Genomic DNA, 27335 nt, shown 5'->3' with positions numbered 1-27335 from the left:
GATAATCTTTTTTCAGTGATGTTGGTTGAGGGATAAATATTGGCCAGGACACTAGGGAGAACACCCTACTCTTCTTGAAATAGTGTCGAGGGCACTATTTTATGTCCACCTGAAAGGGCAGATGGGGCCTCGCTTTAACATCTCATTTGTAACACGGCACCTCCGACATTGCACTGGGAGTGTCAGCCTGGATTATGTCTTGAAATCTCTGTAATTGGACTTGAACCCATGATACATGAATCTGTATTCCACTTAGATTATAATGATGCCTCTTCTGTTGAGAACTGACCACTAAAATACAGGATACCCTACTTCAAGGTTCAGTTAGAAGCAGAAAAGTCTCCCTAAAAGTAGTTGTTTTGAACTGGCATCAAATTGGAATTTGAAGCAAGATGATGACATCAAACCTGCCAACACAGTCAGATATAAAAATCCTGGTGCAACATTCCTCGCTCAAAGATCCTGCAGCAGGGCGCCTTTAATGTAGAAAAAAATGTCCCAAGGCTTCAAAGGGCATAATCTGACAACTATGAGATGTTAGATGGGGTGACAAAAAGCTGAGTGGAAGAGGTGGATTTTAAGAAGGGTTTTAAAGGAGAGAGAGGTAAAGACAAGGATGAGAACTTTTAATTGGAGATGTTGCCAGACCAGGAGCCAATGTAGGCTGGCGAGCACAGGGGTGTTGGGTGAAAAGGGCTTGGTGCGAGTTAGGATACGGCAGCAGAGCTTTGGATGAGCTCAAGTTTATGGAGGGTGCAAGGTGGGAGGCTGGACAGGAGAGCGTTGGAATAGTCAAATCTAGAGGTGACAAAGACATGGATGAGGGTTTTAGCAGCAGATGAGCTGAGGCAGGGGCGGAGACCGGCGATGTTACGGAGGTGGAAGTAGGTGCGTTTTGGTGAGAGCAGATATCTGGCTGGAAGCTCACCACGGGGTCAAATATGACACCAAAGTTGCAAACAGTCTGCATAGACTGATAGGGCAGTAATTGGCCAGATTGGATTTGTTGTCTTTTTGTTGACAGGACATACCTGGGCAATTTTCCCTGTTCTCAGGTTGATGCCAGTGTTGTAGCTGTACTGTAACAGCTTGACTAGAGGCGGGGCTAGCTCTGCAGAAAAAGCCTTCAGCATTACAGCCGGTAGGTTGTCGGGGCCCATAGCATTTGCTATATCCAATTCGCTCATGTGGAGTGAATCAAATTGGCTGAAGACTGGCTTCTTGGAGTTTATAATGGGGAACAAAGAAATGGCAGACCAATTGAACAAATACTTTGGTTCTGTCTTCACACATATAACCTTCCGGAAATACTAGGGAACCGAAGGTCTAGCGAGAAGGAGGAACTGAAGGAAATCCTTATTAGTCAGGAAATTGTGTTCGGGAAGTTGATGGGATTGAAGGCCGATAGATCCCCAGGGCCTGATAGTCTGCATCCCAGAGTACTTAAGGAAGTGGCCTTAGAAACAGTAGATGCATTGGTGGTCATTTTCCAACATTCCATGGACTCAGGATCTGTTCCTATGGATTGGAGGGTAGCTAATGTAACATCACTTTTTAAAAAAGGAGGGAGAGAGAAAATGGGGAATTATAGACCGGTTAGCCTAACATCAGTAGTGGGGAAAATGTTGGAATCAATTATTAAAGATGAAATAGCAGCACATTTAGAAAGCAAAATCGATCCAAGTCAGCATGGATTTATGAAAGAGAAATCATGCTTGACAAATCTTCCAGAATTTTTTGAAGATGTAACTAGTAGAGTGGACAAGGGAGAACCAGTGGATGTGGTGTATTTGGACTTTCAAAAGGCTTTTGACAAGGTCCCACACAAGAGATTAGTGTGCAAAATTAAAGCACATGGTATTGGGGGTAATGTATTGACGTGGATAGAGAACTGGTTGGCAGACGGGAAGCAGAGAGTAGGGACAAACGGGTCCTTCCCAGAATGGCAGGCAGTGACTAGTGAGGTGCTGCAAGGCTCAGTGCTGGGACCCCAGCTATTTACAATATACATTAATGATTTAGATGAAGGAATTGAGTGTAATATCTCCAAGTTTGCAGATGACATTAAGCTAGGTGGCGGTGTGAGCTGTGAGGAGGATGCTAAGAGGCTGCAGGATGACTGGGACAGATTAGGTGAGTGGGTAAATGCATGGCAGATGCAGTATAATGTGGATAAATGTGAGGTTATCCATTTTGGTGGCAAAAACATGAAGGCAGAATATTATCTGAATGGCGGCAGATTAGGAAAAGGGGAGGTGCAATGAGACCTGGGTATCATGGTACATCAGTCATTGAAAGTTGGCATGCAGGTACAGCAGGTGGTGAAGAAGGCAAATGGCATGTTGGTCTTCATAGCTAGGGGATTTGAGTATAGTTGCAGGGAAGTCTTACTGCAGTTGTACAGCACCTTGGTGAGGCCCCACCTGAAATATTGTGTTCAGTTTTGGTCTCCTAATCTGAGGAAGGATGTTCTTGCTATTGAGGGAGTGCAGCAAAGGTTCACCAAACTGATTCCCGGGATGGCGGGACTGACGTATGAGGATTGACTGGGCCTGTATTCACTGGAGTTTAGAAGCATGAGAGGGGATCTCATAGAAACATATAAAATTCTGACGGGACTGGACAGGTTAGATGCAGGAAGGATGTTCCCGATGTTGGGGAAATCCAGAACAAGGGGCCACAGTCTAAGGATAAGGGGTAAATCATTTAGGACCGAGATGAGGAGAAACTTCTTCACTCAGAGAGTTGTTAACCTGTGGAATTCTCTACCGCAGAGAGTTGTTGATGCCAATTCATTAGATTTATTCAAGAGGGAGTTAGATATGGCCCTGATGGCTAAAGGAATCAAGGGGTATCAGAGAAAGCAGGAAAGGGGTACTGAGGTGAATGATCAACCATGATCTTATTGAATGGTGGTGCAGGCTCGAAGGGCCGAATAGCCTACTCCTGCACCTATTTTCTATGTTTCTATGTTTCTGTGATGGTGGGGACCTCAGGAGGAAGCTGAGATGAATCATCCACTCGTAACCTCTGGCTGATGATAGTTGCGAATGCTTCAGCCTTTTCCTTTGCACTCATGTGCTGGGCTCCACCTTCATTGAGGATGGGGATATTCCTGGAGCCTCCTTCTCCCGTAAGTCGTTTAACTGTCCACCACCATTCACGACTGGATGTGGTAGGACTGTAGAGCTTTGATCTGATCAGTTGCTTGTGGTATCACTTAGCTTTATCTAAAGCATGCTGCTTCCGCTTTTTAGCCTGTATGTAGTCCTGTGTTGTAGCTTCACCAGGTTGGCACTTCATTTTTAGGTATGCCTAGCGCTGCTCCGGGCATGCTCTTCTGCACTCATTAAACCGGGGTTGGTCCCCTGGCTTGATGGTAATGGTAGAGTGAGGGAAATGCCGGGATATAAGGTTGCAGATTGTGGTTCAATACAATTCTGCTGCTACTGATGGCCCACAGTACTTCGTGGATGCCCAGTTTTGAGCTGCTAGGTCAGTTCTGAATCTATCCCATTTAGCACAGTGGTAGTGCCTCACAACATGATGGAGGGTGCCCTCAGTGTGAAGATGGGACTTTCACTCCACAAAGACTGTGCAGTGGTCACTCCTAACCATACTATCATGGACAGATGCGTCTGTGATATGTAGATTGGTGAAGACGAGGTCAAGTAGGTTTTTCCCTCGTGTTGGCTCTCTCACCCCCTGTCGCAGGCCCAGTCTTGGAGCTATGTCCTTTAGGACTCGGCCAGCTCAGTCAGTAGTGGTGCTACCGAGCCACACTTGGTGAAAGACATTGAAGTTCCCCACCCAGAGTACATTCTGTGCCCTTGCTACTCTCAGTGCTTCTTCCAAATGATGTTCAACATAGAGAAGTACTGGTTCATCAGCTGAGGAAGAGTGGTAGATGGTATTCAGCAAGGTTTCCTTACCCATGTTTGACCTGGTGCCATGAAACGTCATGGGATCTGGAGTCAGTGTTGAGGACTCCCAAGACCACTCCCTACTGACTGTATACCACTATGCCGCCACCTCTGCCAGTGGGACAGGACATACCCAGGGATGGTGATGGAGGAGTCTGGGATATTGGCTGAACGGTATGATTCTGTGAGTATGACTATGTAAGCCTGTTTCTTGACTAGACAGTGGGACAGCACAAGTCCCCAGATGTTAGTGAGGAGGACTTTACAGGGTTGACTGGACTTGGTGTCCCTTTGTCATGTCCGGTTCTGAGGTCAAAGAGTTCTTAGTGTACTCCTTTGTAGTCATTTGGTACAACTGAGTGGCTTGTTAGGTCATTTCAGAGGGCAGTTAAGAGACAACCACATTGCTGTGGATCTGGAGTCACATGTAGGCCAGACTGAATGAGGACAGCAGATTTCCTTCCCTAAAGGGCATTAGTGAACCAGATGGGGTTTTCCAACAATCTGGTAGCTTCATGGTCACTATTACTGACACCAGCTTTTTATTCCAGATTTATTTAATTAACTGAATTTAAATTGTCTCCGGATCCTTAGTCACGGCCTCTAGAACATAACCACTATGCTACCGTACCTCCAGCAGCACAGGACAGAGAGTGAGTCTCTTCGCTGTGCTCCAACCCCATGCCCTAACCCCAAGCTTAGAAGAGCGCCTTCTAGCAATCATTTCTATCCCCTCCTCAGTCTGTGTGGTCTCTCCCTGTATATGGCTGCTCATTTCAGGGCAGTTTTGTGCAATGGGTCCAAACAACTATGAATTGTCCAAACTCATATATACTACACAGAAGGAGACATTTCTGCCTATCGTACCTGTATCGACTCTTTGAAAGAGCTATGTAATTAGTCCCATTACTCCAATGTAGTGCTGAGGGAGTGTTGCACTGTCAGAGTTGCCGTCTTTTGGAGGAGACATTAAACTGAAGCTCCATCTGTCCTCTCAGGTGGACTTAAAAAAAAATCCTATGGCAAAGTTATCCCCGGTGTCCCGGACAATATTTAACCCTCAATCAACATAATAAAAAGATTCTCTGTTTGTTATTGCTATTTGTGGGAGCTTGCGATGCACAAATTGGCTGCGGCACACGCCAAAAGTACTTCATTGCCTGTAAAGCGCTTTGAGACATCTGGTGGTCGTGAAAGGATCTATATAAATGCAAGTCTTTCTTTCTTCTTTTGCTCTTTCCCCATAGCCCTAAAAATGTTTCCATCTCAAGTATTTATCCAATTCCCTTTTAAAAGTTACTATTGAATCTGCTTCCACCCAGATTATAACAACTCGCTCCATAAAAAAAGTTCTTAATTCCTCTCTGATTCTTCCGTCAATGATATTAAATCTGTGTCCTCTGATCACTGACCCTCCTGCCGGTGGAAACAGTTTCTCCCTATCTACCATTTCAAAACAAACATTTCTGTTAAATCTCCCGTTAACCTTCTCTGCTCTAAGGAAAACAATCCCAGTTTCTTTAATCTCTGCCATAACTGAAGTCCCTCATCCCTGGTAAAATCTCCTCTGCACCCGCTCTAATGTCCTGACATCCTTCCTAAAGTATGGTACCCAGAATTGGACACAATACTCCAGCTGAGGCCTATGCAATGGTTTATAAAACTTATTTCATATAAGAATTCTTCAAGCCAACATAAAGAGACCAGCAATTCAGCTTAGGTTTCCCAGGTGTTACACAGAGCCTCCAAGAAAAACACAGGAATAACAAAAAACACCAAACTTGTCAAGCTTCAATATCTTTCATACTTTATTTTAATAAATCAATAATTACAATGCATAGAAATAAAAATATGAGCGCAATTAAGCTTCAAGATCTTTAAATCGTTTCAAAATTGTGGATTGATTTAACTTTTTACAAAAAAAGTAGGTCACACATAAAATGTAATTCAGGTTGAACCTCCCTTAATAAGCACCCTCGGGACTTGGCCTATGCCGAATGAAAGATTTTGCCGGATGAGGAAAGGTGATTGGCCCGAGAGGGGGGCGGGGGGGGCGGAAATCGGCCCAGGGTGAGGGTAAGGGGGTGGAGGAGGAGGTCGCCCGAGGTCGGGAGCGGGGGGGAAATTGGCCCAGGGTGAGGGGGCGGGGGGGGGAGGAGATCGCCCGAGGTCGGGAGTTGGGGGGAAATTGGCCCAGGGTGAGGGTGAGGGGGGGGGAGGGGTTGGAGGGATTGGAGGGAGAGGTCGCCCGAGGTCGGCGGCCCGAGCAGGCCCAGCGGACCGTGAGAAGTGACAGCGCATGCACCACCAGCAGCCAGGAATGATGCCGGACGAGGTGTGGTGCCGGATAAGGGAGTCCTGGATAAGAGAGGTTCCTGACGCTATTCTGACGCTAGCAAATCAGCAGACAATTTTACATCTCTCCCAATTTTTCGTTCCATTGAAAATAGAAATTTGGGTCTATATTCTATCAATATTAGGCTGCAGCCAACAAACCTCACTTAGTTGTCAGCTGTGGCTCAATGGGTTGTGTTCTCGTCTCAGAATGAAAAGGTTGTAGGTTCAAGTCTCACCCCAGAGACTTGAGCACAAGATCCAGGCTGACACTCCCAGTGCAGTACTGAGGGAGTGCTGCACTGCCAAAGGTGCAGTCTTTCGGATAAGATGCTTAACCAAGGCCCCCTTTGCCCTCTCAGGTAGATGTAAAAGATCCTGTGGCCTTATTCAAAGAAGAGCATGGGAGTTCCCGCTGGTGTCCTGGCCAGTATTTATTCCTCAACTAACATCACTGGATGCAGATGATCTGGTCAGTATCACACTGCTGTTTGTGGGCCCTTGCTGTGTGCAATTTGGCTGCTGCATTTCTTACATTACAACAGTGCCTACTCTTCAGTGGCTGTAAAGGGCACTGAGGTTGGAAAAGGTGCTATATAAATGTAAGACTTTCTTCTCACAAATGCCTGTTTATGACTGGTTTCCAGGTCGTTCTGGAGGGGAGGAAAATAGTCAAAAAGAATTCCATGGCATTAGCTACAAATGTCTGGAAACCTCATGACACCTAACAACAGTTGTGTACACAAACGGATTATCATTCTGTATCGCTACAAGGAGGATTGGGAATAATGGCTGACTCAGCGCCATGCAGTCTGATCTGAATCATCTGATAATTCCAGTAAATCCCACAACATATATTTAACTTCAGGGGTTACATATTTATTCTGATACAAAAGCAAATACATTTATTTACACAATACTGCAAAGAAAATGCATTTGTGTTGTACCTTTATTTCTAAGTTATAAAAGTAAGCTTTAAAACAAAATGCATTTAACCATACAGCTAAAATGGGAGGATGGATAGGAAGAGATAATCAAGAGGCTGGCTATCTAATACAGAATAGAGGCACTTGGCCAGATCTGAAACTGACCATGGCTGCACGTAACAGAAAGGCGATTGTGACAGTAACCATGTAATAGAATGCACTACTAGCATGTAATAAAATGACCACTGTATCACTGACCGTGTAATAAAATGACCACTGTACCACTGACTGTGTAATGGAATGACCATTGCACTACTAGCATGTAATAAAATGACCACTGTACCACTGACCGTGTAATAGAATGACCATTGCACTACTAGCGTGTAATAAAATGACCACTGTACCACTGACCGTGTAATAGAATGACCATTGCACTACTAGCGTGTAATAAAATGACTACTGTACTACTGACCGTGTAATAGAATGACCATTGCACTACTAGCGTGTAATAAAATGACCACTGTACTACTGACCGTGTAATAGAATGACCATTGCACTACTAACGTGTAATAAAATGACCACTGTACTACTGATCGTGTAAGAGAATGACCATTGCACTGCTGACCGTGTAATAGAATGACCACTGCTGTACTGATCGTGTGATAGAATGATAACTATACCACTGACCGTGTAACAGAATGACAATTGCACTACTGACCTTATAATACAATGACCATTGCAGTACTGACCATGTAACAGAATGACCATTGCATTACTGATCTTGTAATACAATGACCATTGCAGTACTGACCGTGTAACAGAATGACCATTGCAGTACTGACCGTGTAATAGAATGACCACTGCAGTACTGACCGTGTAATAGAATGACCACAGCACTACTGACCGTGTAATAGAATGACCACTGCAGTACTGACCATGTAATAGAATGACCACTGCAGTACTGATCATGTGATAAAATGACCACTGTACCACTGACCATTGCATGTAAAAGATTGGATTCTTAAAGTGTGACCAGGCAACAGAATGCGTTGGAGACCAGTTCACCAACTGCACATCACTCAGCACGTGTCACAGTTTCACATCATAACAGTAAGGCTGGTAAAACCAACGCAGGGGGAAACTTAAGTTCCTCTTCTGTTTAAGTAGATTATTTCTGTAGTTACATTATTTGCTAAAACAGAAGACTGATCTCCAAAGAGGAGGAGACACATTGTAATTGAAACAAACTGAGACACAGCAACTGATCTGTTCCCAAGTGTTGGAGAATTACATATATTACATAGAATTGCATATGTTATATAGAGTTACATATTTTAAATAGAATTTACTGGTGCAGAAGAGAAGCTCTGTTCTCTCGCCATTCCATCAAAGGCAAGCTCGTTTAAATAATATAAACAGCAATTTATAGCACCCATTTCTATATATAACACTACACTATAATAATTTAGAAAAAAGTACACTGCCAGCTTATATACTGTGATGTCCCAACTATTCAATGTTTCTTTATAGTTATAAAATCAAACTTGCAGGGAGTGATTACTGCGAGACCTAAATTGTGCAGATTTTGACAGCATTAGAGGTGTTAATGCCTCAGGGTCAGAAGGTTGCAGGTTCAAGTCCCACTCCTGACACTTGAGCACATAACCTAGGCTAACATCCAGTGCCATACTGCGGGAGCGCTGCACTTTAAGCGGAGACCCCGCCTGCCTTCTCAGGTGGACGTAAAAGATCCCACGCAATATTTCGAGTAAGAGCAGGGGGGATTCTGGCCAATATTTATCACTCAACCAACATCACTAAAACAGATCATCTGGTCATTATCACAGTGCTGTCTGTGGATGCTGGCCGCCATGTTTTCCACATTACAACAGTGACTAAACTTGAATGCACTTCATTGGTTGTAAAGCGCTTTGGGACGTCCTGAGGTCATGAAAGGTGCTATCGAAATGCAAGTTATTTCTCTGAGAATTGAAAAGCGGTTCTAACTGGGTACCATTTACGGTCAAATTTTTTTTTGTCTCATAACACTCCTGTGAAGCTCCTTAGGATGTTTTACTACGTTAAACGCGCTATATAAATACAAGTTGTTGTTGTTGACCTGCTATACCACTGGCATGTTTAGCGCACATACAGACAAGGTGCTTCCATGGTTAGACGTTCCTTCGTGTAAAGTCACGGCCGGATATGTAAAGTGGGGTGGGGGGGGGGGGGTTTAAAGACAGGTGGAGTCGCTAATCAGCTTCTCACTAAAAAAAGACTTGAATTTATGTAGCACCTTTCCCGACCTCAGGACGTCCCTAAATGCTTTATGGCCAATTATGTACTTTTGGAGTGTAATCACTGTTCTAATGTAGAAAACATGGCAGCCAATTTGTGCACAGCAAGATCCCACAAACCGCAATGTAATGATGGCCAGATAATCTGTTTTTCAGTGATGTTGGTTGAGGGATAAATATTGGCCAGGACACGGGGGATAAATCCCTTGCTCTTCTTCGAAATAGTGCCATGGGATCTTTTACATCCACTTGAGAGGGAAGATGGTGTCTTGGTTTAACGTTTCATCTGAAAGACAGTGCAGTGCTCCCTCAGTACTGCACTGGGAATGTCAGCCCAGATTTCGTGCTTAAGTCTCTGGAATGGGACTTAGCAATGGCTGACATTAATTGCTGATTTGAGAGCTACGTGCAATTCGAATTCCAATGTCCCAGGATTCCGCTCTCCGAAGCTAATGAGATCCGCTGTGGAAGTGAGAAAGGCAGAAGACAAGAGATTCTGGGGCAACAACAATCACCAAACCAGATGTTTGCTGGTAACAAGTCTTGGCACCGAGAGACCTGCTGTTTATAACATGTGGCTGTGGCATAAATAGAACACGTTAGGAGGCAGTGGTTTGGAAAGTGACGTGTATCCTGAGTGGTGAGGCCAACAGCCTCAAACGCCCACAAATGAACCTCATACCACAGCAGGACACTGCCCATAGCCCACTAACTCCTACACGCTGACTTCGGTCCAAAATAAAAACCCCAGCACTTCTCCCTTCCGTGTCTCCATTACAAAAACAGACTCCAAAAAACTGGTTTCCTGTAGCACGTCTCAGCTTTAAATAAGGAAACCGGTTTGCGTCATTGTTTTTAATTCAATGTCTCCGCCCAGAGTAATTTCACAAACGATCGTGGGCAGTGGAATATTCTTGCCTGCTTCGGGATTTCATTCGAGTTTAAAAAAGAGAGAAAAAATATAATTTAAAAATAAAATCAAAAATTTTATCAGGGTTTTTCTTGTTTTAAATGCTTACTTTGAAGGCTGAAGCACGAGGTCCTGTCACACTGATCCAATAGTCTTCTAAAATGCACAGTGCTCAACATGGTCATACCAGCCAAGAGGCCTGCAACTCATAGGAACATGTGGAGGCAATTCAGCCCTCATCACCTTTCCCAATGCAACTCAGGACCTTGTGCATTTACGGATACAGGTGCCCACAGGAGCCCGCCATACAAGGCCAGGCTCATGCTCAGCATCGCTTCAAGCTGAGAGTCTTTAACCAAGCCCAGCATCCACGTCTGAGTTCTCAACTCATGATTTAATCAGTCTGCTTCTTTTCACAGGGCAACCCAGGACGACCGGTGAGGAATTTCTTTTGGAAGTTTTGTTTCATTTTTATGGATAAAATCAGCGACTTAAAAGAGTTCTGATGAAGGGTCATCGACCTGAAATGTCAACTTTGTTTTTCTCTCCACAGATGCTGCCTGAGTTGCTGAGATTTCCAGCATTTTCTGTTTTTATTTCAGGTTACAGCATCCACAGTATTTTGCTTTTGACTTAAAAGAATGCCAGGTTTTGCATAATGAACAAGTTTTGGAAAGTGGTCGGTATCCCAGTGTTAAGTCCAGGGTAATTGAACCAAGGTCTGACATAGGAACAGGAGGAAGCCACTCAGTCCCTCAAGCCTGTTCCATCATTCAATTAGATCGTGGCTGATCTGTATCTTAACTCCATCTACCCACCTTGTTCCATATCCCTTAATACACTTACCTAACAAAAATCTGTTAATTTCAATTTTGACATTTTCAATTGACCCCCCAGCCTCAACAGCTGTTTTGGGGAAGAATTTTCCAGATGTGACCCTTCATGTGAAGAAGTGCTTCCTGACATCACCCCTGAACAGCCTAGCTCTCATTTTAAGGTTGCACCTCCTTTGTTCTGGACTTCCCCATCAGAGGAAATAGTTAAAAATTAGAGCTATGCTGTTAGTGGTTGCATTAGTGTCTATCATATATTTATAGTCCCTTCGTTTTGGACTCCCCCATAAGTGGAAACATCTTCATCCAAGTCTACCCTATGGAACCTCTTCATAATTTTAAAGGCCTCCCTCAGTCTTCTCTTTTCTAGAGAAAGAGCCGCAGCCTGGTCAGTCTTTGCTGATCGTTGTAACCTCTCAGTTCAGGTATCATTCTACTAAATCTTTTTTGCACTTTTTCCAGTGGCTCTATATCCTTTTGATAATATGGAGACCAGAACTGCACACAGTACTCTACTGACAATGCAGCCTCCTTCACTCTGCCTCACTATGCCACGATTAGAGAGGATACCAGCTCTCTAACTGTTAAACGTAATCATTAAATCCAGCTGAAAGCAATGCACCAATTAGGTGTTTCCAACTTCGCTAAACCAGCAGTCTGTTAACTAAAACCATAAACTGTACACATATTTCATTCAAATATATATTATGTTTATATGTATATATATATATATATTCTAAATAAGCATTGAAAATAATCTATCTCAGTCCTACAATCTTTACATTAGGACCTTGGTAAAGATAACATTAATTATTTGTATGCAGAGGCACTGCACAACTGAAAAGTAAGTTTGAAGACAATCATTTCATTGGTTCAGTGCCAGATTGAACAAAGGAAGGTTGTTCATTGGGGCAGAACCTTTGCATTGAACACGTAGCGGATGTAAGGTTGCCAATCCTTCAGGATGGTCCAGGATTCTCCAGCAATTAAAGATTAATCACTGCAGCAAACCCAGGAGAAAAATCATAGGAGCAATTAAAAGAGTGTTTTATTTTAAATTTTCTTTGAATATTTTAGTTATAAAGTTGGGGGGGGGGAGAGGGAGGGAAAGTCTTTGATTGGGTGGGGTGGTTGGAGGTGAGAGGTCATATGATGGAACCTCCAGGAATAACCCAACTAGAGTTAGTAACCCTAGGTGAGTGCACGATTCAACTGCGGGCCTCACTGAAGCCTGGGACTGGATTTAAACGCTGCCCTTGAGTTATAGCTTCAGAATACAACTATTCTGGCCCACCAAATAACCAGAACATTCTTCTGCTGACCAATTATCACCCACGGCAGCTGCCAGGGTGTGCATTGTCACCCAGTTTGCCTTTAATGCCCACCTAGGCCTGGACCATCATCAAATCTCGGTGCACTGGGTACTAATCCGCTAAGTAGCAATATTTATAGTACAAAATTGACATCATGTGTGTGAATCATCACAACTGCAAAATATATTACAAACTAAAAGAGTTTGGAACGGGTTATTGCAAAGAGTGCTGTCATCAGCTTCACTGCACTATAATTCAACCCCCTCCCTGACAAAGTGTGAGTGAGAAACAGGGCCTCATGATCGAGCTTAAATAAAGGGGTCCGCTGATGATTCCTTCTAAAGCAGCTCCCAGGAAAATTTAGTACCCGACAACAGACCTGCATCCATGAGATTGTATTTGGATAAATTGTCATCAGTGGACTGTAGGGTTGCCAACTCTCTAGAATTTCCCTGGAGCCACCAGGAATTGAAGATTAATCTCCTAGACATTGCTGCGAGCGACCCAGGGAGAAAATTCATAGGGGCATTTGGAAAAAAGGTGTTTTTTTTCCCCCCATTTTCTTTGAACACTTTTGCTTTAGTTATAGAAATATTAGAGATGAGGGAAAAAGGCTGTTTGACTGGGTGAGGCAGTTGGAGGTCATGCGATGAAGCCTCCAGGACTATGTCCAACCAGAATTGGCAACCGTATCTCGTAGCGACATGTCTCCAAGTGACAGCAGTGGGCTTTTTAAATAACACCTGCACCTACTGGCTCCAAGACTCAGTCATCCTACTAGTAGAAGGTTGTCCTTGTAGAATTATTCCTCCTGGTATTCTATTCCTGACGTGCTAACCACATGGCATTATCCACTGCAATGCATAGCACAGACCAATCAGATCTCAGAAGCACAAGAAAGATGTTCGGGAGACAGGTAGTCTAGTTTTAATTTACAAAAATATAACCAATTTTGATATTCCTCACTTTTAAAAGTAATCCGTATAGCTACCCCACTCTCCTTGATCCTAAATCTCATTCCTAACATTCCCTCAATGTTGACAGTTCTGGGTTTGTTCCCTAATTTACAATGACGGCTTGTTGGCTGGTATGTCAGGGTTTCTTGGATAAGAGGTGTTGAATACTCAAAAAAGTGCTGAAGGAGCCCCCGAAAATGTATTTATTTTAAAATCAAGGTGCTCTCTTCACAAATCGTCGCTAACCATGACATCTGAAAATAGAACCACTCGGAATTATTGATTAAATCTCCAATACTATCCGTTAAATGTGTGTTGAATTTTTTTTTTTTTTAAAAACAGTATCAATGTTAGTCGATGTATAAACCAGCACAATACAAGCAAGCTACAGTAAAATTGATTTGTCTTAATTCTATCAGTCATGGGAATGGAGCGAATTAATGGGGTGTATGTTAAGAGTTGTTTTATTTTACAGATAATCCTCTTTGCCATCTCCTCCCTCTCCCATAATAAACATGGCAGAAATATAGGTTTGGAAAATTGGTCAGATGCCATCTTTATCAGGAGAAAGCACCTTTGAACCCTGTGACGGGGGTTCTGTGCACCATAGCATAGTGTATCATGGGTGAGGGAAAAAGAACCCTTAGGCCTGGCAGACCCAACATTGCAGAAAGGGCTGAACGGCCTACTTCTGACCCGAGATCAGCCAGTAGTTTTCATGTCATTTACTTGCGGTGCAGGACACCGAGTGCATTAGACCAGTGTCCAGCGGTCAGCGTCTTTGTGAGCCACAGTGCTGAGGGAAAACTGGACTACCGTCAGATGCGTGTGCTGTTCAGTCAAGTCAACGGCAGTCAAATCAATGTTCAAAGGTCCTAGGCATTGAGAGGATTACAAAGGCGGCTGTTGATACCATGTTTTTGGAGTTAAACACAAGGATTAACCATTCTTATTTCCAGTTAAAGTGCATAATGTTGAAATGATTGCAATTACATTACTTCATAGTAAAATGAATGGTAGTGTTGAATCTACGTCTCTCCCCTAATTCCTAGGTCTTCAATTTGGCAGCAAGAGCACATGAGGGTTAATCACAATCCAATTCTGTGTATCCCCTACCTCATCCCATCTCTGCATTCATAGAATGTCTCATCGAACTCTTGAACTTTGCACCTGCAGTTAGCGGCAAGTTTGGGAATGGGAAGCTAGCCGGTTTTGGTCGGTTCAGATCAAAGGGGCATTTTCCATGAAGCAACACTTGGAAAACCCAGCAATATTTGGGGGAAGGGTAGAAGCTGGAAGAGCCACGTAGCATTTTTTTGTCATGATGATGTCACACAAACAAGTCACATGTTCTCCACTCATGTTCAAAGGCTGCAGGTGGCTCTGTGCGGGAAGGCCGAGATTGGCCTTTAACTTAGCTTCCGAGTCCAACTAACACCTGCGATGCCAAGGAAAGGAGCAAACCCAGCAGAAAGCACCTCAGCTCATCCTGATTTGCAAAGTATTCTGTTGCTAAAGAAGTGCTGTTTGACTTTGTGGATCTGTAAAAACAAATCTACTTTGGCAATCAGCGGTATAATTATGCCGATCATGTTTTTATAGATGCTCTACCTTGGGATCTCTCTGTACTCTTCTTGCCAGATACTTTCGATTCGGCACTCAGTGAGAAGGTTCGGAGATATTGTCCAATGCTGGAAATGTGGCCAATCTGCCGTGTAATTGGCAACGATCGTTTTCACACTCTTTTCATTTTCTAAAAACTGAAAACCTAAAATGTTCTTAATCTGTTGCTCCTGCTATATTGTTACATTAAGGCACGAGAGACCCCCCTCCCCTCGCCTCCCCTCCCCCTCACTGATGTCCATCTCCACTTCATGCCTTCGAGCAGGCGATGTGTGCGTGACCGTCAGTCTTGTCCTGCTCTGTCACTGATAGGTTGGCTGCCTCCTCCTTCTGTGGGCTGCGTGCTTTTTTCTCCCGGTGGTAGGTACCAAAAACATACAGTCCCCTCATCAGGTATACGGTTGCCAGCAGGATGAAGTAGCCAATGTAGAAGTAGAACTGAGGCCGCAAGGGAGGGAAAGAGAAGAGGAGTTTAGCCGCCGACTACAATGGCAAAATGAGCAGCAGTCAACTATAAACTAGTCGCCCAGATTATAGGAACTAGCAGACCCATGCTAGATTATAAACAGGGCTACTGTTTTTCCCATGGAAAATTGGGCGGAATATAACCACCACCCCCCCCCCCACCCAAAACCACGATCTAAATTCCCAGAATATCATGAAATTAGAAACAGTAAGCCAGTAGCCTCGATCATTTCCCTATCCCACATTATAACAGTGACTACCCTCTAAGTACCTAATTTCTTTACGTGACCTCTCCATCTACTTTGATGCCCTACTTTGGAAAGTATGTGTTGCTAAGACAACAAAAAAGATGGCACCCATCAGACGGGGAGATTCATCCATTCTACTGGGCCAGAGGACTGGAGAATTACAAATGTTACACCATTGTTCAAAAAAGGGTGTAAAGATAAACTCAGCAACTATAGGCCAGTCAGGGAGAAGCTTTTAGAAACGATAATCCGGGACAAAATGAACAGTCACTTGGACAAGTATGGATTAATTAAAGAAAGCCAGTACAGATTTGTTCAAGGCAAATTGTGTTTAACTAACCTAATTGAGTTTTTTTTGATGAGGTAACAAAGAGGATTGATGAGGGCAATGCGGTTGACGTGGTCTACATGGACTTCGAAAAGACGTTTGATAAAGTGTCACATAATAGGCTTGCTAGAAAAGTTGAAGTCCATGGAATAAAAGGGACAGTGGCAGTATGGATACGAAACTGGCTTAGTGACAGGAAACAGAGAGTAGGGGTGAACGGTTGTTTTTTGGACTGGAGGAAGGTATACAGTGGTGTTTCCCATGGGTCAGTACCAGGACCACTGCTTTTCTCAATATATATTAATGACTTAGACTTAGGTGTACGGGACACAATTTCAAAATTTGCAGATGCTAAAAAACTTGGAAGTATAGTGAACAATGAGGAGGATAGTGATAGACTTCAAGAAGACATAGACTGGGTGGGGGAATGGGTGGACACGCGGTAGATGAAATTTAACGCAGTGATACATTTTGGTAGGAAGAACGAGGAGAAGCAATATAAACTAAAGGGTACAATTCTAAAGTGGGTGCAGGAACAGAGAGACCTGGAGGTATATGTGCACAAATTGTTGAAGGTGGCAGGGTAGGTTGAGAAGGCGGTTAATAAAAAAAAGCATTCGGGATCCTGGGTTTCATAAATAGGGGCATAGGGCTAGAAATTCGGTTTTTGGTCATAGCATTATTTTATCGCCAAAAATATCGCTAATCACACTGCTATGGTTTCGAGGCTTAACATTTGGTAAAAATACGCCCAGCGGTAAAAATCGGCATTGCACGAGGATTCGCAGCGCAAACCGCGAATTTTCCGCAACTTTTCTCTGAGGCCAACACCGCTGCGCCTAGGGAAGGGGAAAACACCAAAAAAAAAGAAAAATCACAAAACATTCACAAGACCCTTTTTTAGTGAATCGCTGCAAAAGAATTAAAAAATAAAAACTTTAACTTACCTTTTTCGCAGGTCTTCATACTTACCGCCGTTCCAAGGGCTGCAACGCAGATTTCTCATCAGCGTTTTTTTGCTCCTATCTACGGGTCATCACTGAGCCAAATAATCGGGCAAAAGCACTTTTTCCAGTCTTGCACGCCGGCGGTCTGCTCCCCAGCGGTATTTCAAAACCGCCGTCGCAAGACTTCAGGGAATTTCCCACCGCACCGTTTTCCGCCAAAAATGGCGAAATATCGGCGAAAAACCCGGCGCAGGAATTTCCAGCCCATAGAGTACAAAAGCAAGGAAGTTATGATGAAGCTGTATAAAACACTGGTTCGGCCTCAACTAGAGTATTGTGTCCAATTCTGGGCACCGCACTTTAGGAAGGATGTGAAGGCCTTTGAGAGGGTGCAGAAAAGATTTACAAGAATTGTTCCAGGGATGAGGGACTTCAGTTACGTGGATAGACTAGAGAAGCTGGGGTTATTGTCCTTAGAGCAGAGAAGGTTGAGAGGAGATTTGATAGAGGGTTCAAAATCATGGAGTCTAGACGGAGTAGATAGAGAGAAACTGTTCCCATTGGCAGAAGGGTCGAGAACCAGAGGACACAGATTAAGGTGATTGGCAGAAGAACCAAAGGTGACATAAGGAAAAACTTTTTTTGCGCAGCGAGTAGTTAGGATCTGGAATGCACAGCCTGAAAGGGTGGTGGAGACAGATTCAATTGTGGCTTTTAAAAGGGAATTGAATATGTACCTGAAGGAAAATAATTTGCAGGACTACGGGAAAAGGGTGGGGGAGTGGGGCTAGATGAAGTGCTCTTACAGAGAGCTGGCACAGGCTTGATAGGTTGAATGTGCTCTCAACCTTCTCTGCTCTAACCATTCCATGATTCTATAATACAGCATCCCGCACAGACTAGGAACCTTGGACTACAAAATCTGAAGTGCAAGGTCGGGCTGTCACCAATAGGAGATCCTCTCTCCTCTGAGTCTGAAGTTGTGGGTTGAGGCCCCACTCCAGAGACTAGAGCACATAATCCCGCTGACACTCCCGGTGCATTACCGAGAAAGTGCCATCTTTCAGTTGAGATGTTAAACTGAGGCCTCGTCTGCCCTCAGGTAAAAGATACCATGGCACTATTCCAAAGAAGAGTAGGAGAGTTATCCCTGGTGTCTCCGTGGTGTCCTGGCCACTATTTATCCTTCAAACAACACCTTAAACAGATTATCTAGTCATTATCACATTGCTGTTTCTGGGAGCTTGCTGAGCGCAAATTGATTGCTTTCTCAACGTTACAACAACAGTGACAACACGTCAAAAGTACTTCATTGGCTGTAAAGCGCTTTGGGACATCCGGAGGTCATGAAAAGCATTGTATAAATGCAGGCCTTTCTTTCATATGTAGGGTGAGGTCAATCATGCTCCTGGGATAATGCGGGGAACAGCATGGTTCCACCGGGAATGATAACCTCCATGGAGTCAGCACTGACGAGTGCTAGAATGGTCTGCTGCAAACTCCAGACAGCAAGCACACCATCACACCCAGTCCTCCTCCTCACACAGCCAATTAGGCTCATTTCTCAGCTTAAGAATAATTAGGGCTTAAAAAAAAAATTATATATATATGAAAGGTGTTTTTGCACTGTGTGGCTTGCTGCAAAAATAAAATCCACAAAATAAGGTCTGCTTTAACAGTTGCCATTAATATGTTGTTTATCAATAAAAATTTATTCGAAACAGATGGTTGGCTGGAAAATGTGAAAATCTGGAATTCAGTGTTTGGCGGATTATTCGACCACTGTAGGTTTGGCATTCTTCGAAGCACCATTCCTGCTCGATGAGGATATTTAAATGTGGTTGTTATAATGAATATCAGAGTTATCTAATGTCCTGTGTGTTCAAGACCGCACTAAACCACTAGTACCTGGGACTAATTCAACTTCCTGTCAGCTGTAAGTGTACATAGAAATGTGGCTATTCTAATGAGTAGGTTGTTCAGTTTCCTGTCTTGTCAAGAAAACAATATTTATAAATAACTTGACATTTTGCTACAATTTAGCTCTTCCTGTCAACTTCACTTGCACCGTGCCCTTGTACAAGGGAATCTCTCAGGCCGAAACCTTTCAACGGCCATTAGTTTTGAATAAACTTTATTGCTAAACAGCGTATTAATGGCAACTGTGGTGGTTCTCGTCAGCTTTGGCTGTGTATTTATCGGCAGCTCATTTCCCTCCTCTCTGCTCCTGATTCTCGCTCAGGTAAAAAAAAGGGACAGACCTGTTGCCGACTCTTCTGACCGTGAGCCAGAAATTTACAAGCAGTTACAATTGCCCTCTGATTGACCTCAATAGCTTATATAGGAACAGGAGCAGGCCATTCAGCCCTTTGAGTCTGTTCCACCATTCAATTAGATCATGGCTGCTCTGTATCTCAAGGGTTCCCTATCCCTTAATACCTTACCCAACAAAAAATTTTCACTATCAATTTCAAAAGCTCCAATTGGCTGCCAGCCTCAACAGCCTTTTTGGGGGAGAGTGTTCCAGATTTCCACTATCCTTTGTGTGAAGAAGTGTTTCCTGACATCACCCCTGAACGGTCTAGCTTTAATTTTAAGGTTCTGCCCCTTGCTCTGGACTCCCCCACCGGAGGAAATAGTTTCTCTCTATCTACCCTGTCAAATCTTTTAATCACCATAAGCACCTCAATTAGATCACCCCATAATCTTCTATACTCCAGAGAATATATGCAGTAAAATATTTAGCATTAGACTTAACATTGTCATGTTTTTGTGATGTTGGTTGAAGGATAAATATTGGCCACACCTTCCACAGAGAAAAAGTGCCGATTGCTGAGAGCAGTGTCACTGAACCCTTCTCTATTCAAGAGCAGGTCTAGTCACCACATGCAGTTAAAATAGTTTCAAAAATAAATACAAATGAACAAAATAAAAGAAAATAAGAAAGGTTTTAAATGTGGTGTTTAAAATAATTAAAAGGAGTTGATGGGGTAGAGAGAGAGAAACTATTGCCTCTGGTTAGGAACTCTAGAACAAGGGGGTAAAACCATAAAATTTGAGCTAGGTCGTTCAGAGGTGATGTCAGGAAGCACTTCTTCACACAAAGGGTAGTGGAAATCTGGAACTCTCTCCCCCAGAAATCAGTTGAGGCTGGGGATCAATTGCCGTTTTCGAGACGGATAGATTTTTGTTGGGTAAACGCATTAAGGAATAGGGAACCAAGATGGGTAGATGGAGTTGAGGAATAGGGAACCAAGATGGGTAGATGGAGTTGAGGAATAGGGAACCAAGATGGGTCGATGGAGTTGAGATACAGATCAGCCATGATCTAACTGAATGATGGAACAGGCTCGAGGGGCAGAATGGCTAGATTAAAAGATCGCTGTCCTGATGGTTTTCAGGTTTCAAGAAACCAATGGGTACAATAAAGTTGGGAGATATTAAACAGGGATGGAGAGCAGCAACACCAAGTGCGGAGAGTTCAGCAGTGAGGGCAGGTCCAAAACCTCACTGGTCTGATGGCAACTTTACTGTAAAAAGCCTGAAAATTGGTCATTTGCAAAGATCAATTTTCAGAAATAAAATGGTTGCACCCCCATGTCATTCTAAACAGAACCAATTCGACTAGCTCCTCACACACACTGATCACCAGACAGGATGGCTAACAAACTCACTGGGGATGAGCTCCAAGTCCATTGGGGAGATCTGATCTATTCTGAACTTGTCTCTGTTCAGATTCAGATCCTGTAGGTGTGTATATATGGGGAGAGTGAATATAGACATTATAATCATAGAATCATAATATAGTACAGAAGACCTTTTGGTCCATTGTGTCTGTGCCAGGTCTTTCAAATAGCCATCCAATTAGTCCCACGCCCCTGCTCTTTCCCCATTGTCCTGCAAATTTTTCCCCATCAAAGTATTTATTCAATTCCATTTTGAATGTTATTATTGAATCTGCTTACATTACCCTTTCAGGTAATACATGCCAGATCATAACAACTCGCTACATAAAAAAATACTCCTCATGTTGCCTCTGGTTCTTTTGCCAATTACCTTAAATTTGTGTCCTCTGGTTATTGACCCTTCTGCAACTGGAAACAGTTTCTCCCTCAGGATTTTGAATACCTCAATTAAATCTCCCCTTAACCTTCTCTGCTCTAAAGGAGAACAATCTCAGCTTCACTAGTCCTTCCTTGTATCTGAAGTCCCTCATCCCTGGAACCATTCTCGTTAATCTGCTCCCCACCCTCTAAGGCCTTGACTTCCTTTAAAAGGTGTATTGCCCTGAATTGCCCAGTGGAAGCCCGACACAAGACTCCCAAAGCAAGCGCTCTACTCGGAACTCTTACACAGCAAGCGAGCCCCAGGTGGGCAGAGGAAACGTTTCAACGATACCCTCAAAGCCTCCTTGATAAAGTGCAACATCCTCATCGGCACCTGGGAATCCCTGGCCCAAGACCACCCAAAGTGGAAACATAGAAACATACAAAATAGGTGCAGGAGTAGGCCATTCAGCCCTTCTAGCCTGCACCACCATTCAATAAGTTCATGGCTGAACATGCAACTTCAGTACCCCCTTCCTGCTTTCTCACCATACCCCTTGATCCCCCGAGTAGTAAGGACTTCATCTAACTCCCTTTTGAATATATTTAGTGAATTGGCCTCAACAACTTTCTGTGGTAGAGAATTCCACAGGTTCACCACTCTCTGGGTGAAGAAGTTTCTCCTCATCTCGGTCCTAAATGGCTTACCCCTTATCCTTAGACTGTGACCCCTGGTTCTGGACTTCCTCAACATTGGGAACATTCTTCCTGCATCTAACCTGTCTAAACCCGTCAGAATTTTAAACGTTTCTATGAGGTCCCCTCTCATTCTTCTGAACTCCAGTGAATAAAAGCCCAGTTGATCCAGTCTTTCTTGATAGGTCAGTCCCGCCATCCCGGGAATCAGTCTGGTGAACCTTCGCTGCACTCCCTCAATAGCAAGAATGTCCTTCCTCAAGTTAGGAGACCAAAACTGTACACAATACTCCAGGTGTGGCCTCACCAAGGCACTGTACAACTGTAGTAACACCTCCCTGCCCCTGTACTCAAATCCCCTCGCTATGAAGGCCAACATGCCATTTGCTTTCTTAACCGCCTGCTGTACCTGCATGCCAACCTTCAATGACTGATGTACCATGACACCCAGGTCTCGTTGCACCTCCCCTTTTCCTAATCTGTCACCATTCAGATAATAGTCTGTCTCTCTGTTTTTACCACCAAAGTGGATAACCTCACATTTATCCACATTATACTTCATCTGCCATGCATTTGCCCACTCACCTAACCTATCCAAGTCACTCTGCAGCCTCATAGCATCCTCCTCGCAGCTCACACTGTCACCCAACTTAGTGTCATCTGCAAATTTGGAGATACTACATTTAATCCCCTCGTCTAAATCATTAATGTACAGTGTAAACAGCTGGGGCCCCAGCACAGAACCTTGCGGTACCCCACTAGTCACTGCCTGCCATTCTGAAAAGTACCCATTTACCCCTACTCTTTGCTTCCTGTCTGACAACCAGTTCTCAATCCATGTCAGCACACTACCCCCAATCCCATGCGCTTTAACTTTGCACATTAATCTCTTGTCGAAAGCCTTCTGAAAGTCCAAATATACCACATCAACTGGTTCTCCCTTGTCCATGCTACTGGAAACATCCTCAAAAAATTCCAGAAGATTTGTCAAGCATGATTTCCCTTTCACAAATCCATGCTGACTTGGACCTATCATGTCACCTCTTTCCAAATGCGCTGCTATGACATCCTTAATAATTGATTTCATCATTTTACCCACTACTGAGGTCAGGCTGACCGGTCTATAATTCCCTGTTTTCTCTCTCTCCCTCCTTTTTTAACAAGTGGGGTTACATTGGCTATCCTCCACTCGATAGGAACTGATCCAGAGTCAATGGAATGTTGGAAAATGACTGTCAATGCATCCGCTATTTCCAAGGCCACCTCCTTAAGTACTCTGGGATGCAGTCCATCCCAGGCCCTGGGGATTTATCGGCCTTCAATCCCATCAATTTCCCCAACACAATTTCCCGACTAATAAGGATTTCCCTCAGTTCCTCCTCCTTACTAGACCCTCTGACCCCTTTTATATCCGGAAGGTTGTTTGTGTCCTCCTTAGTGAATACCGAACCAAAGTACTTGTTCAATTGGTCTGCCATTTCTTTGTTCCCCGTTATGACTACCCCTGATTCTGACTGCAGGGGACCTACGTTTGTCTTTACTAACCTTTTTCTCTTTACATATCTGTAGAAACTTTTGCAATCCGTCTTACTGTTCCCTGCAAGCTTCTTCTCGTACTCCTGCCCTAATCAAACCCTTTGTCCTCCTCTGCTGAGTTCTAAATTTCTCCCAGTCCCCGGGTTCGCTGCTATTTCTGGCCAATTTGTATGCCACTTCCTTGGCTTTAATACTATCCCTGATTTCCCTTGATAGCCATGGTTGAGCCACCTTCCCTTTTTTATTTTTACGCCAGACAGAAATGTACAATTGTTGTAGTTAATCCATGCGGTCTCTAAATGTCTGCCATTGCCCATCCACAGTCAACCCCTTAAGTATCATTCGCCAATCTATCCAAGCCAATTCACGCCTCATACCTTCAAAGTTACCCTTCTTTAAGTTCTGGACCATGGTCTCTGAATTAACTGTTTCATTCTCCATCCTAATGCAGAATTCCACCATATTATGGTCACTCTTCCCCAAGGGGCCTCGCACAACGAGATTGCTAATTAATCCTCTCTATTTACACAACACCCAGTCTAAGATGGCCTCCCCCCTAGTTGGTTCCTCGACGGAGGAAGAGCATCTGGGAGGGTGCTGAGCACCTTGAGTCTCGTCGCCAAGAGCACACAGAAATCAAGTGCAGATAGCGGAAGGAGTGTGCAGCAAACCAGGCTCCCCACCGACCCTTTTCTTCAACCACTGTCTGCCCCACCTGTGACAGAGACCGTAATTCCCGTATTGGACTGTACAGACACCCGAGAACTCACTTTTAGAGTGGAAGCAAGTCTTCCTCGATTTTGAGGGTTTAGCAAACTCCTTGCTTTTATACTCTAATTCTATTAATAAAGCCAAAAATCCAATGAACATTGGTGAACTCTGAGCTAAAGGAAGGTATTTACTGCACTGAGGGAACATTCATAAACATTCTGATAGAAACACATGATCAAATCAGCTGCAGAATTAGCCCAGGCAAACAAATTAAGCATTTGTTTATTTTATTATTCATTCCGAGATGGGAGTCAACATTAACACTTTGTGCATTGCTCTTGTGTATACGTGTGATTAATTCCACAATGATTCACACCCAAGCTCGATAAAGCTTGGTATTGTCGACCCCATATTTCAACAGAGGACCAGGGAACGTCTTCAAGAACAGATCTGCTGTGGTAGTGGGAGGGGCTACAACTGACGACAACTGGGCAAGGGCGCGAATAATTAACCATGACCCCTGCGTCTAATCGCTATCCAGTGGATCCTGTTGATGGGTACACAAGTTTGCAGGTTGGGCGAAGACAGGATCAAGCGTGGCTGTCCTGCTCTTAATGGGCAAATAGCTTGCCAACACATGGCCTTCCCCACAAGACCCTTCTAAAACCCACCTCTTTGGTCACACAATCCCCTCCTCTTCCCAATCTCTCTCTGTTGGGTTGGTGCCTGTGTCTCCTCCTCCACCCACGGCGTTAGGCACCTTCGGATGTTAATGATGCTATATAAATGCAAGTTGTTGTTGCTGTCTAGGTTCAGCCATGAAGAATGGCCACTTTGTGGCCAAGGATTGGAGAGATAGAAACATAGAAACATAGAAAATAGGTGCAGGAGTAGGCCATTCGGCCCTTCTAGCCTGCACCGCCATTCAATGAGTTCATGGCTGAACATTCAACTTCAGTACCCCATTCCTGCTTTCTCGCCATACCCCTTGATCCCCCTAGCAGTAAGGACCTCATCTAACTCCTTTTTGAATATATTTAGTGAATTGGCCTCAACAACTTTCTGTGGTAGAGAATTCCACAGGTTCACCACTCTCTGGGTGAAGAAGTTCCTCCGCATCTCGGTCCTAAATGGCTTACCCCTTATCCTTAGACTGTGACCCCTGGTTCTGGACTTCCCCAACATTGGGAACATTCTTCCTGCATCTAACCTGTCTAACCCCGTCAGAATTTTATATGTTTCTATGAGGTCCCCTCTCATTCTTCTGAACTCCAGTGAATACAAGCCCAGTTGATCCAGTCTTTCTTGATAGGTCAGTCCCGCCATCCCGGGAATCAGTCTGGTGAACCTTCGCTGCACTCCCTCAATAGCAAGAATGTCCTTCCTCAGGTTAGGAGACCAAAACTGTACACAATACTCCAGGTGTGGCCTCACCAATGCCCTGTACAACTGTAGCAACACCTCCCTGCCCCTGTACTCAAATCCCCTTGCTATAAAGGCCAACATGCCATTTGCTTTCTTAACCGCCTGCTGTACCTGCATGCCAACCTTCAATGACTGATGTACCATGACACCCAGGTCTCGTTGCACCTCCCCTTTTCCTAATCTGTCACCATTCAGATAATAGTCTGTCTCTCTGTTTTTACCACCAAAGTGGATAACCTCACATTTATCCACATTATACTTCATCTGCCATGCATTTGCCCACTCACCTAACCTATCCAAGTCGCTCTGCAGCCTCACAGTATCCTCCTCGCAGCTCACACTGCCACCCAACTTAGTGTCATCCGCAAATTTGGAGATACTACATTTAATCCCCTCATCTAAATCATTAATGTACAGTGTAAACAGCTGGGGCCCCAGCACAGAACCTTGCGGTACCCCACTAGTCACTGCCTGCCATTCTGAAAAGTACCCATTTACTCCTACTCTTTGCTTCCTGTCTGACAACCAGTTCTCAATCCATGTCAGTACACTACCCCCAATCCCATGTGCTCTAACTTTGCACATCAATCTCTTGTGTGGGACCTTGTCGAACGCCTTCTGAAAGTCCAAATATACCACATCAACTGGTTCTCCCTTATCCACTCTACTGGAAACATCCTCAAAAAATTCCAGAAGATTTGTCAAGCATGATTTCCCTTTCACAAATCCATGCTGACTTGGACCTATCATGTCACCTCTTTCCAAATGCACTGCTATGACATCCTTAATAATTGATTCCATCATTTTACCCACTACCGATGTCAGGCTGACCGGTCTATAATTCCCTGTTTTCTCTCTCCCTCCTTTTTTAAAAATGCCGGTACCTATGGGATCGTGGCAAAGAGTCTGCACTTTCAAGAGGGGAGAACATCAAGATATAAAGAAGGTGGAGTTAGAAGTAGTGGCAAGTCTCACAAACCAGACCCTAGAGCTCAGCAAAAATGCCAGAAACATAGAAACATAGAAAATAGGTGCAGGAGTAGGCCATTCGGCCCTTTGACCACCATTCAATAAGATCATGGCTGATCATTCACCTCAGTACCCCTTTCCTGCTTTCTCTCCATACCTCTTTGATCCCTTTAGCCGCAAGGGCCATATCTAACTCCCTCTTGAATATATCCAATGAACTGGCATCAACAACTCTCTGCGGTAGGGAATTCCACAGGTTCACAACTCTCTGAGTGAAGAAGTTTCTCCTCATCTCAGTCCTAAATGGCTTACCCCTTATCCTTAGACTGTGTCCCCTGGTTCTGGACTTCCCCAACATCGGGAACATTCTTCCTGCATCTAGCCTGTCCAGTCCCGTCAGAATTTTATATGTTTCTATGAACTTGAACTAGAAACCTTGAGATAAGTCAAGAGTCTTCCCACGGCCTAATGCATGGCTCAGCCAGTGATTGTCCACCCTGGGTCTTATTCACCCTCTGTTCCTGATTGTCAGAGGCCTTCAGAGCTACCTTGACAACAATGAAGCCAAAGCCCAATTCTTCCAGAACCTGCTCGGCCACCAACCATGGAGAGTCTGAGCTACTCACTCACTCGCGCTAAAAACAGGAAATGAGGGCTGGAAGCCTGTTAATACACAGCATATGATCAAATGATCCTTGTGGTCGGCTTTGGCTCAGCTTCTTCCACTGCAAACAACAGCAAAATGTTTATTTACATTTCACGCAAATCTCTTGGCCTCCCCATCTCACAGCCAAAACCTCAGAGCTTGTCCAAGAGCAGTCCCAGAGAAAAAAAAAAAGTGCACTTCAT

General features: G+C 44.1%; 1 protein-coding gene across 3 annotated transcripts in view; it reads right to left on the bottom strand.

The window, feature by feature from the left end:
- Nucleotides 1-15348: 15348 nt before the first annotated feature.
- slc19a1 (solute carrier family 19 member 1) overlaps nucleotides 15349-27335 on the bottom strand; it is an 84246-nt gene continuing 72259 nt past the window's right edge. For all 3 annotated transcript variants that reach the window (XM_070876132.1, XM_070876134.1, XM_070876133.1), the window contains exon 6: nucleotides 15349-15553. In XM_070876132.1, coding sequence (XP_070732233.1) covers nucleotides 15365-15553 — 189 coding nt within the window. In that variant the 3' untranslated portion in view covers nucleotides 15349-15364. The remainder of the gene's footprint in view (nucleotides 15554-27335) is intronic.

Source organism: Pristiophorus japonicus, chromosome 3, assembly GCF_044704955.1.
Source record: "Pristiophorus japonicus isolate sPriJap1 chromosome 3, sPriJap1.hap1, whole genome shotgun sequence".
NCBI classification, from domain to species: Eukaryota; Metazoa; Chordata; class Chondrichthyes; family Pristiophoridae; genus Pristiophorus; species Pristiophorus japonicus.
This window is presented reverse-complemented; position numbering and strand designations above follow the sequence as displayed.